Source organism: Cucumis melo, chromosome 10 (genome assembly GCF_025177605.1).
Source record: "Cucumis melo cultivar AY chromosome 10, USDA_Cmelo_AY_1.0, whole genome shotgun sequence".
Taxonomy (NCBI): domain Eukaryota; kingdom Viridiplantae; phylum Streptophyta; class Magnoliopsida; order Cucurbitales; family Cucurbitaceae; genus Cucumis; species Cucumis melo.
Genome location: NC_066866.1, coordinates 1,101,691 through 1,114,990, shown reverse-complemented (window position 1 = coordinate 1,114,990; position 13,300 = coordinate 1,101,691). Strand labels below are relative to the sequence as shown.

Here is a 13,300-nt window from a genome sequence, read left to right as displayed (position 1 = left end):
TTTTTGTCTTTTTCTTTCTTTTTATAACCACTAAAAAATAATAAATTTCAATTTAACAAAATTACGACGAATTGTAATTCAAGCAAATGCGTATATCGGAAAACACTCGAAAGTTGTAGTTTGCGGAGGAGAAAATTGATCGATAGGCAAAAAGAAGTGAGAAAATGGCAGCTTCTTCGTCTTCCTTTTTCGCCGCCGCTTCTCAGAAGGCCGGACCAGCCGTTCGCCGCCAAATTCTTACTCTCACGGAGGCAGCCGCCGCTAGAATTCGACAACTTCTTCAACAGCGCCAACGTCCATTCCTTCGTCTTGGCGTCAAGGCGCGCGGTTGTAATGGTTTATCCTATACTCTCAACTACGCAGGTCTGTAATAGCCTAATGAATTTCAACTTTTTATTGATTCTACGTAATTTCTCTTTTACCCATGTGATTGAATTTGTCGATTTTCTATCTCTTTTCTTTGAATCAGATTTTGATTTTGGATTTTATTGGAGATAAATAGGTATTTGGTGTATGTGAGCGATACAACCTAATAGTTTAGAGGAGATGTTTCGGAACTAGTCTTTTGGAAGATTTTTTTAAAAAATATTTGTACTGTTTCCAGCTCCAATTACCAAAATTAGGATTTTAAGACCGATGATCTATTATGATGATTAGCCGTAAAAAATTAAGAAGGTCAAATGATTCTGTAATTATTATAACCGGAATTGGGCATAGGTTGGTATGTAAGTTGTTCGGAGATGAGCTGCTGAGTTCTTACTAGCCGTAACAACGGCAAATCTGAACCATAAAACTTGACGTTCCTGAATGCATAAGTTGATAAAAAATCGATGATTTTACATACAGGGCCAGGGACCTATGTATGAGAGGAGAATTGACTTAACTACTTCAGTCTGTAAATTATTCTGTATCTTATAGAATCAGTTATGAATTAATGGTGCTATGGGACAGAGAGTTTGGATTCGATGATTTCCTTATCCAACCTATGGCACAGGGATTATTGTGTTATTGATATATCAGAATGTCAAACTAAATGCACGGTTCACCAAAATTTATGGTGAACATTTGCTTCCATCAAGTATCATTTAGATTGTGGTGTATGTTGGCTATTATGAGAACATAGCAGGATTGGGTATCGATTAAATTGACTTGAGAATCTTTGTCTCTCCCTCCTGCTATGGTTAATTATAATGTTATTAGACCAAAGTGCTATTTCTGTTCATTTAGAAGATAAATGGGTTGGCAATCCTCCATGGGTCAGCTGGAAGAGAATAGTTATTAACATGTTTGATGGTTGAAATTTGAGATTTTATACTCTTTGTGGCTTGGGATTTTTTATTGGTTGTGCTTATTTAATATGACTATCTTCTCTGTTAACAGTATTTATAATTTAGTTTTTTATGGAGTTGCTCATTATTGGAGAGTTATCTAACTTGGTATTACCTCAGTTTTTTTTCTCACATTATCGTTAACATTTTCTTTATGCAAGAAATAGGATTCATCCTTTATCTATGTTTGGCATAAATTGACTATAGTTACGATCTCTATCCTTTGAAATACTTTAAGATTGCAGTATTTCATTTAACAGTTTCCTTTTTCAAATATTTCAGATGAGAAAGGGAAGTTTGATGAGCTGGTTGAGGATCAAAATGTGAAAATACTGATCGATCCAAAGGCTCTAATGCACGTAATAGGAACAAAAATGGACTTTGTCGATGACAAATTAAGGTATTTGATAAATCTCTTTCCTAGAATTTTATTTATTCAGCTCTATATATCCATCCTTAAGTTGATGAACTATCCTGCTTGTTAATGACAACATCAGGCTGAAATGTAAAAGTTTGTGTACTTCTTATATTGAAACGTCCACAAGAGTTAGTGATGTAATTGCTCTAGTTAGGATTTATTGTGGGTTTGTATTAAGTCTATCATAGATACAAATTTCAAGGTTAGTTCTCAAGGTTAATTAATTCTTTTAATTATAATTAACTGGCTACCGGTTTTATCTTTCACGTGTAATCATTTTAGATCGTTGGAGTTGAGCTTATATATAAAGCTCCTCCATCTTCTTCAGTTTGGAGGTAATAATATCACAGGGGTTATTTCTTCAAGAAAATTCTCCAAGGTTTTGGATTAAATCACTTTGCTTTAGAGTGGATTTAGATCATCTTCAACACATCCACAAGCTGGTGAAAATAATTAATACAGCTTAAGAGAGAACTGTTAAGTTTATTTATTAGATTCAATTCATCTTAGTATAGCTATGTGGATAAGACACTCGGTACTAACTTAAAAGGATGATGGTTTGATCCTCTACCTTGCAATGGATGGACAAAAAAAAGTTCATTAGATTATGGTTATTTTGAGTCTCTATGTCAAATCAAATTCAAATTCAATTTTTTAACCTCTTGAACCACTATATTCAGTGGCCATTGAAACTTATCTTTTTTCTCTCTTTTCTCTTGTTGGTAGATCTGAGTTTATCTTTATCAATCCAAATTCCAAAGGTCAATGTGGCTGTGGGGAGTCCTTTATGACAACAAGTAGTGCAGAAGCCAACAAAAAATGAGGCAGTTCGAGCAATGAGCGTTGTTTTTAAGAACTCAAAACTCACAGTTGCTGATTTGTTGTGTATTTTGCTGGAATTACAAGCACAATGATCAAGAGAGTTCTCTGACAACAACTTTAAACATTTGTAAGAATATTTCTATATTGGCTGATTATATTCTTAGAAAGCCAGTTAAGAGTTGTACTCTGCTAATTTTTTTTCTTTAAAAATATTTTGTATGTATATTACTGTAGATTAAACTGGCTAATGAGTTATATATGAGAGCCTATAAGGTAATAAAATTCGCCCACGACTTTCTTTTTGTTAAAGTCATAGAACTTGGTAACTCGAGCATCTTGCTTGCCTTATCACTGGTTGAGTAATGAGAATGGTTTGTGTCCTTCGAAACGAGCACAACTCAGCTGATTTATATTTCCTGAATTTGTTTCCTTCAAGAGGAGATTCAAATGTTTTCTATCTGTTATTGGTGCCTTTTGATCTCTTGATCTCTTGGGTTGAGGCTTCATATTTTAACGAGTTAAATTTTGTTAAGATTAGCGAAAAAGTTTTAAACTGCTATAGGATATATGAGGGTCTCGAGAATGTGATCAGTCAAGCTATTCGAGTTAAAAAAAATATATATATTCTTATTCTTGCAATTGTATGAACGTTAGAAATGATATTTGTGTTGGGAGTTGGGGTTTTGAGGTGTAAAAGCTAATTTAATCTCTAAACACTAGTTTTACCTTTTCTTTTTTCGAAAAAAAAAAACATTATTATTATTTATCACAAACCACCCCTCAACATTAAGGAGACAAAATTGAAATGATTTTCTTTCCATATTTTGAGCGATTTTGCTTCCATATTTTGAGCTTCAAATACTAATTTTTGGTGTTTGGAAGCTCTCGGACGTTTTTTTTGGCTTATAGAGAAAATGTTTTTAAAAAACTCATTTTTGTTTAAATTTTTTAGTATTTTTTTAATACACCTAAAAGATTATTTAGAATAAACACTATTTTTTTCAAAATAATTTTTTTAAAATTAAACACTTAAATTCAAAACACATCGTAGATATCCTAAACCTTAATATTGTTAGGGTATTTTTAAAACTAGAAAAATTGACAAATTATTTAACCTCAACGAGTACAAAACCATTGTAAACAAAATTCACTGTATAAATAACATGATGAGTGTATTTTGTTAAAAGTTTTATTTTTAATAATTTTTTCTTTTATATATATTATTTCTGAAAAAAAATATTAAATTTATGTTTAAGTCATCAATTAATTTTTAAAATTAAAAAATTAATGTAGAAGCTTACGTAAGTTGGCGGGTGTCATCTTCGGATTCCCCAAGACAAGGAGGGAAACGAACAGAGAGAGAGAGAAAAAACGGCCGCCATGGCTAACCTTAAAAACCTTGAAGAAGCTTATGTAAGTTGATAGCTATGGAAAGGGGCGTCCAGAGATGGGCTGTTGACATTTCTCAGTGGAACCCTTCTCCTCTTGAGTTCTCCTCTGTCCTAACTCTTCTCCCTCGCCATGAACATTCCTCCATCCTTAGGTTACATTCTGCAACTAAATTTCTCCTGTTTTATATTTGCTTCCTTTTCTTTTATGTCTTTGTTTGCTTCTTTGGAAAATTCATATAAATCGAAATTTGGCTTTTGGAAATCAGAATTTTGAATGAGGTGACATGAGCGTTCTCGATATGATCACTTGATTACTCCATATCTGTTTGTTTGTCCAGAATATTGATTTAGAAATTGCTATTGATTGGAAGTTTGTTACTCTTTCTGAGATCAGTTGTGGATTTCCTGCGTAGATTTCCGTAGAAAATTTGGCATAACTCGTGGAGAATATAAATATTTCGTAGTTTTTATGTAGGTATAAACCTCGTTTTGTTCAAGAAGATTTAGCTGATTGCTTCATATCTGTTTGTTTGTCCAGAAGATTTAGCTGATAGGATTTAAATCTGTTTACGTTTTTCTGTTCTTTTTTTAGCATTTGAGTAAGACCTTCTTTTCATTAGCAACGATCTGACGATTATCTTTTCAATAAACAATCAAAGTTTAGTTTGTAAGTAGTATACTCTTAAATAATAGTGGTGGATGACCTCCATGTATTTCCTTGTTCATAGATTTTTTAAGATGGAAGACAGGAAACGTGCACTTGTGAGTCGTTTGCTTCAGTATGCTCTTGTACATTATATATTGAAAATCCCATTCAATGAAATAATTATAAAGCGCACGTTGGAAGGCAAGCCATATCTGGTATGGTTGTAATATAAAAATAACAAGTTACACTTATTTTCTTTATCCAGATTAGTATGATCCATGTGTTCCAATCCAAACCTAAAATAGCTTAGATTTTTGCTGTCTATTGTTATGTATTCTCTAGTTTAAGGAGAAGAAAGGAAAAAGAGAGGAAAAGAAACCCTTCTGAAGAACAAGGGCCTTTCGTACTTCTTGTATTTGAACTTTAATACTCCATTTGATGACCATTTGGTTTTTGCCTTTTGGTTTCTAAAACTTAAGTCTATTCTCAAAAACCTAAACTAAAACAGAACCTAAATAAGTTGGTTACTTGCTAGTCATGTATACGGGTTTGGATAATTATCAAGTTTTGGTATTTGATAGCTCCATGAGTGGATGATTTCCACTGTTCGTTAATTACGTTTATGTGGCCACTGAAAGGTTTAATTCTATTCTGATGGTCATTACTTTTTCTTTCTATGTTTAATCTATTCCTCTCACTCAACCAACAATTTTAAACGTCATCATGTATCTTTCTCAACAGTCATTTTTCATGGATGTTTGCTTGTTTTACAATATTAAAATCATGTTAACTAATATTATCCAATTCTTATACTTTTTTTCCAGGAATGTGATAAACTTGCCTCAGAATTTCCCAATTTCAATTTCAATGTATCACATCATGGTGATTTTGTGGTTATAGCATCAGAACCTCTGTGCCTTGTGGGTTTGGACGTTGTCTCTTACACCACTCCCCAAAATGAGGATACCATTGAATTTGTTAAAAACTTCTCTTCTTACTTTTCAAGTTTAGAATGGAAGAATATCGTGAATGCTGGCTCTAGCTTCAGTGTTTTAGTTGAATTCTACAGGTTTGATTGAACTCTCACTTTGTTGTTTAGCTCTCAGCTAAATGCATTTTGGAAGAAGAAAAAAAATTCTAACTGTTTTCGTTGTGAAGCAGATACTGGTCTCTCAAAGAAGCATATGTGAAAGCTATCGGAAGTGGAATGGCATCCGGGCTGGAGCAAGTCGAGTTTCTTCATATTGAGTGGAATGACATACAGGTTAAAGTTGGAGGGGAAATTCTGAAAGAATGGAGATTTTGGATCTCAGAGCTCGGAAATGGACATTGTGTAAGTTGCACTACCGTCATCCTTTTTTTTTTTTTCTTTTTTGAAGAGTTTAGTTGTTATTTTCTTTCAAGAAGAAATACTATTCAAATCTCATCGTTGTGATTGGAAAAATAAATAAACAAAGTGAGAACCAAACTCTATTACTTCCCGTCAGCCTCTGAATCTTAACCTTGCCCACAGCCTGAGCTAGAAATTTTCATAGGAAAAGAGCCAAAATTTTACCTTTTAACTTTTTATACATATAATCTTTCCATTCTAAAAATTTGGAGGGAACAAAAAATAAGAGAGACAAGTTATAAAAAAGTTAACTTTTCATATATTATATTATACCTAAGATGAACCGAGAGGAGGCGTTCATAAGATCTGGACTAACCATGTTAAACATAAGTTAGCTGGATCCTAAACATTAGCTAAAAGCTATAAACTTTGATAGTTGTTTTCTCACTGTTGAGTTTTAATAGAGTTATTGAATGCTGGTGATCTCTACTCCTGTTTTTTATGTTTTCTAATGATCTCAGGTGGCAGTTGCCAAGGGGCACCCGAGGTTCGCTACGGAGAGCTACCAGATGACTCTAAGGAGGTCAGAGTTTGACAGTAATGAGTATCATGCTGGTCTTCTTCTTCCTAATGTCAGCTTTGAGGCAAAAACTGTAGAACAACTAATTTCCATGTCCATGGAGTGAGGCTTTGATCCCTGAAGACAGATTGCAATAGACATATTAATGGATATACTCTCAAATGTTTTAATAAATTGATCCCTGAAAAAGGGGTATTTTTAAAAGTAGAAAAAATTGACAAACTATTTATACTTTACAGAATAAAATCACTAAAAACCAAAATTTATTTTATTTGATTTTTCTATGAAATGTAAATATTTTTTTAAATGTTCTGTTTTTGATAATTTTCTTTCATTTTAGTTAAAATTCAAAAATAACCTATGTCTTAATTAATTTTTTTAGATGAAAATTCAATCTTAATTAATCATTAATCATTTTAAAAAACAAATTAGTCACTGCGATTGTTTTTTAAGGACAACCCTAAATATCTTTTTCATACATTTTATCCAGATAAATTATTTTAAATAATTTTTTTTAAAATTTTATATAAATATATCAAAATATTACCTTCTATCTGTAATAGAAATTAAGATAGACTGTATCTATTATAATAAACACAGAAATTTATCTTGATCTATTCATAACCCATTTCGAATGAACTGTAATATTTTGCTATATTTTATATTTTGATTCATTTGTATGTATTTCAAATTCGATAAAAGTCAACATTAGATGACACTATTTATTATTAGGCCATAGAAGGAAATTCAAATACTTTAACCAAACCTTTCAAAAGAAATAGAAAATGGAGTTGGGAATTGGAATTGAGGTGGGGGCGAATCTGGGGTGTGATCAGTTCAAACAGTAAAATACAAAAGCTGAGCAAAAAACAATTATATATGGTCCAATTATTACAATATTTATATATCATTTAGTTTGTTTAATTTTAGTTTTTGTATTTTTAACTCCTCAATTTTAATTAGTTTCTTGTTGCTTTTATATATATGTGTGTATATGTATATATATATTAAAGAAAACCCTCTTTGTTAATTATTAGCATTATGAATCTCAAAAACATGTGTTTACCTGTTGTATTTCTTTGGCTGAAAAATTATTATTATTATTTAGTAAGTTTTGATAAAGTCTAATTCGGAGGGATTAAATTTAAAATTTATTTAAAGTACGAGAACTAAAATTGAAAAATTAAAAGTTTTAAGGGAACAAAATTGAGGAAAAAGTAGTATTTGAATTTCTTTTTAATTTCTGATCCTGTTTGCTTTCCTAAATTCCAAACCATAATGAAAGTAATGAAAAGAAGACAAGACTTTTAAGCTCAATCAAAAACTCCACCATAAAGCATTAGAAAAGGGAAGCAAAAGCAAACAAACCAAACCACCAATCATTTTGGCTCAGCTAATTCACTCTCTTCTTTCCCAAGCAAAGTTTTCTAAAAGAAGACGACACCAAATAGCAATTAAAATTTACCAAAACCCACCACTTTTTAGCCGATTTGGTTACATTTTTTCATTTCTACATCTTAGTTCATATACCCAAGTCATCTCAAATATCCCAAGCTAAACTCATACAGGTCTTGCTTTAAAAAATGTTGGTTTTGTTTTTCATCATCCTCTTCCATGGTTCTCTCACCTTGGCATCAGATCCCGATCCGGTATTCGACTTCTGCTTGCCGAACGAAACGTCTGCAGGCAGTTCTCATTCGTCATGCAAGAACTCTTCCCTTGCTAGAGTAGAAGACTTCATTTTTTCTGGCATAAAGTTTCCTGGAAAGTTCAATGGTTCTGGTTTTTCGTCCACAGCTGTTAATTCAAAAGTATTTCCAGGTCTAAACACGCTGGGAATGTCTCTAGTTCGGGCGGATTTCGACGTTGGAGGTGTTAATGTTCCACATTTCCATCCTAGAGCAACTGAAGTTGCTGTTGTTCTTGAAGGTAAGGTATATTCTGGATTTGTTGATACTAATAACCAGATTTTTGCTAAGGTGATTGAGAAAGGTGAGGTCATGGTGTTCCCGAGAGGCTTAGTTCACTTCCAAATGAATGTGGGGGAAATTCCAGCAACAATTATAGGGAGTTTTGACAGCCAAAATCCCGGACTAATGAAAATTCCAACTGCTGTTTTTGGATCCGGGATCGAAGAAGAGCTCTTAGAGAAGGCCTTCGGGTTGAGTCCCAAGGAGCTCGCAAAGCTGAAGAAGAGGCATGCTCCCCATTGATAAAGCTAGCTAGAGCTCTAAGGTTGTTTTATTACATCTTAAAAGTTACACGAGTGTGAAACAAATTAATCGTCGGCGGGGCATTTAAATAATGCACTGTTGAGTTGAAGAAGCTCGGAGATGTCTTATTCATGTCAACGACATTATTTATATCCAAAAGCTTGGAATTCCGTTCATGGCAATGATATCTATCACTTTTATTTATCTTGTTCTACAAGCTTTTGTGCATTTTCTAAAAAATTAAGATATCACTAGTATATACACATACATGAAAAAGCTCGAGACAATAAGATGCTTTCCTTTTTATGGTCAACTAGCATTTGAACATGACTCTCCAGCTTATTCTTAGGAAAATAAATTTATAAATTTTGAGTATTTAAGTACTCGAAGTTTCATATTTTTCAATCATATTTAGGTTTCCTTATTTAGAAAGAGGTAATAAGTTCAATTCAGTTGACCACCTACCTAAGGATTAATTTCTTACAAGTTTTTTCGATACTTAAATATTGTAGAATTAGACGGATTGTTTCATGAGATTAGTGATCCAGACACTCACGAATATTAAAAAAAAATACCAGCTTCTTTGGAACATCTAACAGTGAATTTAAGTAAATATCAAACTTCTCTATAACTCTTTTAAAATACCCTATCCAAAGTTTGGAATTGGAAGTTCATAGTTAGATGATAACATATATTGCCCGCCTTGGGGTACGGTTTGCAATACAACACTGAACACACCAAGTAGTAGCTAACAATTATAGAAACATGAGAAGTGAGATCAAGAGATAAACAAACCTATGCTGGCAGAAGAGTGACTCTAATCACTTCACAATGAACTCTTCCAGCAATATTTCAACTCAAAGCAAGGCACTTAACATCTCATTCCAAATGTCAGGCACACCGGGGAGGCACCAATGGCTACAATCAGAGGATAAACTTTCCTGGTGTCGCTTCCCTTCTTGACTCAAATTGTTACGGTACACGGACGGGTGGCCATCTCTTCGAAGTGCAGACATTGATGTGATGTCTTGAAGGTATACTGGGAATCTCATCTTTCTCAATACTTCCTGAAGCACGTGCAGCTGCCCCGGAACGTGCTGATGGCTGAAGTAGGCTAAAGGCTGCCTTTGGTTATAGCATTTCCAACCATTGTCTCTGGAAAAACAAAAAGAACAGATGAATATGAATTTCAAAAATTTTCACAAACTTACAATTGATATGAATTTCTTTACCTGTTATGCCTAGGAGACATGCTTCGAAAAATTACTCGGGTTTTTTTGGGATTCAAGTTCAAATCTACCCATTTGGCCCATGTGGTAAGTCCCTTCTCATATGCAATCATTGGATTCATGTATTTGTACATAGTCTGGCCCTCCATGTAGTAATCCCATCTAAAACAAAATAATAGATCACAAATCACAACAACTGGTGAACTATATTGATTCAACACAAATGCTAACACTTTCCTTCTTCAAGATATGAGCAACTTTCTTTGAGAAATTAAATAAATAAAACAACTTTCTTAAACACCTACGAACTTAAAGTTCATTTGAAGTCTCAGTAAGCAAACAATATTCGTGGTTTCTTTTTCATCGCAAAATCGAAGTGTTTGTTGATTATATGACATAAACTTCCAATCAGCAAATGCAAAAATAGATTTGAGTAATAATCAGATAATGTTAACTAAAAATGCTAATATGATGTAGAAATGAAGTCTTTGTATTCACTCTCTTACGAGCTCCATTGTTGAGAATGAGTCCACCAGTGAGCTGAATCAAACACAAGAATATCAACTCCTGTCCAATATTTGGCATTCTCTTCAATCTTATCCAAATGCAAAACTCTCTTGTTTTCAGGTCCTTTGTTCAGCTCAACAAGAAGTGGAGCCCATGAAAACTCAATCGAAGTCTCAAAATCCTGTTCAAGAGAATCAAAATACTTGAATTTATAATACCCAAAAAAGAGACTTCAGAATTTCAAATTCACTCATATCACTCACCATAGCATGGAAAGCCATGGAAGGACCATCATATGTTACCCTTTTTCTACCCGTTGGTACAACTCCTTGCACTAAGCAAACGAGAGATTCCCATTGGTTTCTCATTATAGAATCTCCCACTAACATTATCCTTTTCCTTCTCATTTTCCCGAGAAAATTCAAAGCATCAAACCTGTAAATCAGAGTGCAGATATAGGAACAAAACCTTAGTAATCATATCACAAACCTCCAATTTCACAATTACACTACCTCACTTTGTACTCTTCCCGTAGTTAAAAGCAATTTTTCAATCAAAACAGTCATAATCACTTTAGAGAGTGCTTTGCAATGTCTTCTTTTTCGCCGAAGCACTTCTAAAACACTCTCTGTAAGTGTGTTAAAGTAAAACCAAAGTAATTCGTTCTTAAGTGCTTTCTACGAAATTTCCAACACAAGCTTCTAAAAACGTTAACAAGTTTCGATTAACGTAAAGAACCTGGGAATAGAGCAACTGTGTGGCTTCCATTTCCACTTCTCGTAGTCAGAATCCGGCCGGCCATTCCTTTGACAAGTGACGGCCGAGCTAAGATACGGACATGAGGAATCATACAACGGATAAGATCGATCAAAACTCCATTTTCCGTCGGAAAAATCACACCATTTATGTGAATCAGCGCCGCTCTGAACAATGTGAACTTCGTCGTCTTCTTCAGTCAGCCAAGACTGGTCGTCCTCTGAACCAAACAACGATGAGTTTCCATGGTAAAAACAGAGGAATACGAAGAAGATGAAGAGAAGAAATTGATGATTTGGTTTCGCCATTGAAGAGGTGAAGAAGGTGGTTTGTGCAATGAAGGCAAATGCATTTTTTTGTTGATGATCAAAGCTTTCCTTTAATGCATGACTGGCGGAGGGTGGGGGCAGTTTTAAGCTTCTTTTTTTTACTTTATTGTCCCTTGATCATAGCAACTAATGCCCACTTCCTCTTTTTTCTTATCTTTGTCCAAAGGGTTTCTTGACAAAGTTATTAAAATAGGGTTAAAATTATTAGGATAGGGGTTAAAAATTAAAAAGGTTAAATTTTTAGTATCTAATGTAACTATACAAAAAAGTAAAAAAAAAAAAAAATTGTCAGCTTGTAGTTAATATATTGGAGTTAAAAAATTTGCATATTAAGTATATGATGGAGTTCATCAATATTGACATGAGTAAGAAAAATGTAAACTTGAATAGTAAACCTATTAAACAAGTTGATATTATTTTAGTTTGAGTTATAATAGTATGTATTTGGTGCATAAATTGTTTTAGTTCGATAAGGAAATTGTAATTGTTACTAAATGTTGTAGTAAATAATAAATATGGTAGGTTTTGAAATAGTGTTTGTTGTAGCTAATTGTGAATTTTTAAATAGTATTTATTGTAGCAATTGGTAGTTATTATAATTTTACATAGTTTTTGCTCCAAGCTGTCCCTAAATTCTTTGTAGAGTTCATTCGTGGTTCGGGTTCGTATCCATTGTAAATTGATGAGATTGGAATGTGATTTTATGGTGCATTGTGATTTCAAAAAAATACAAACAAGAGATCATGGTTAAACTATTGCAAAATTTGGCCATTTATACTAAGCTCTAGAAACGAAATATGCCAATGAAATCGAACCTTTTATTGACTCTCTTCATGAGTCATGACATTGTGGTTCAGTCTATTATTCTTTCATATTAATGGTAGTGTAACTCAATGGCTTGTAAATTGGCTTCTCATACTTATAGATTATGATTCTCGATGATTTGGCTAGGAGAACATTTACCATGGTGCCTCCCTCTGTTCATTCTAATCATATTTCTCAACTTTGGTTTATCTCATCCTTTCTTATCATTTAGTCAACTAGTATTTATATAGATTATCCTAAATCAACTCTTACTTTTTAAATTTTCATGGATAGAAAAAGAAAAAGAAATAGTGGTTCATCATTGGTACCATTCCTTTTGTTGGTGGGCATGAATTATGGGACATTATGAATTCACCAACGAGCAACCAAGCATTTTGACTTTTTGTTACTCCAAAAATTAACGACTTTAATTATCTTCTATTGGATAAAATAATTTAACGTTTTTTTGATAGGTGAAAGTTCTTAGTCAAAACAAAAGAGAATGTGTTAGAGTGATTTTAATCTATAGAAATTTACTTTCAAATACTGTTTTAATAGGCTGTAGTGTTATAAATAAAAAAAAAAAAAAAAAATTGAAGACATTAAAATAGTTTAAGTACTAAATTATTATTCGTATAAATTTTGAATAAAAAAGTATCAATTTATGAACAAATATATTATTTAGAAACAAAAAGAGGAATAACCAACTTTATCCTACGTGTTTCTTTTATCTTGGTTAGCTTTCTTTACCGAATGGAAAAAAAAATTATTTTTTCATTAGTTTACGAGATAAACATAAAAACTATAATAAAATTTATTGAGAACGATTTCGCTCACGATGTTTTTCTCATAGAATTTAGATAGATGCTAAATATTCTTTTAGTTAAAAACATATTTTAAATATAAATGTACATCTTCGCGTTCCTAATAAATATGATTAGAGATAT

General features: G+C 32.7%; 4 protein-coding genes across 4 annotated transcripts; 3 read left to right on the top strand and 1 right to left on the bottom strand.

Moving 5' to 3' along the window:
- The first annotated feature begins 59 nt into the window (after window positions 1-59).
- On the top strand, window positions 60-2,877 carry LOC103489389 (iron-sulfur assembly protein IscA-like 1, mitochondrial). The gene is made up of 3 exons (XM_008448535.3): window positions 60-363; window positions 1,611-1,728; window positions 2,473-2,877. Exons 1-3 carry the CDS (start codon window positions 165-167, stop codon window positions 2,567-2,569), a joined length of 414 nt encoding a protein of 137 aa, XP_008446757.1. The 5' UTR covers window positions 60-164; the 3' UTR covers window positions 2,570-2,877.
- A 988-nt stretch (window positions 2,878-3,865) lies between these two features.
- LOC103489390 (uncharacterized) lies at window positions 3,866-6,786 on the top strand. The gene is made up of 5 exons (XM_008448537.3): window positions 3,866-4,111; window positions 4,688-4,820; window positions 5,430-5,674; window positions 5,767-5,938; window positions 6,457-6,786. The coding sequence occupies exons 1-5, from the start codon at window positions 3,996-3,998 to the stop codon at window positions 6,619-6,621; spliced, it is 831 nt and encodes a 276-aa protein (XP_008446759.1). The 5' UTR covers window positions 3,866-3,995; the 3' UTR covers window positions 6,622-6,786.
- A 973-nt stretch (window positions 6,787-7,759) lies between these two features.
- LOC103489391 (germin-like protein subfamily 3 member 2) lies at window positions 7,760-8,932 on the top strand. Its single transcript, XM_008448538.3, has one exon. The coding sequence runs from the start codon at window positions 8,099-8,101 to the stop codon at window positions 8,726-8,728; it is 630 nt and encodes a 209-aa protein (XP_008446760.1). The 5' UTR covers window positions 7,760-8,098; the 3' UTR covers window positions 8,729-8,932.
- A 399-nt stretch (window positions 8,933-9,331) lies between these two features.
- LOC103489392 (protein trichome birefringence-like 36) lies at window positions 9,332-11,656 on the bottom strand. Its single transcript, XM_008448539.3, has 5 exons — window positions 11,203-11,656; window positions 10,728-10,899; window positions 10,464-10,645; window positions 9,961-10,119; window positions 9,332-9,883 (listed from the first exon to the last, which is right to left on the bottom strand). Exons 1-5 carry the CDS (start codon window positions 11,526-11,528, stop codon window positions 9,586-9,588), a joined length of 1,137 nt encoding a protein of 378 aa, XP_008446761.1. The 5' UTR covers window positions 11,529-11,656; the 3' UTR covers window positions 9,332-9,585.
- Window positions 11,657-13,300: the final 1,644 nt, after the last annotated feature.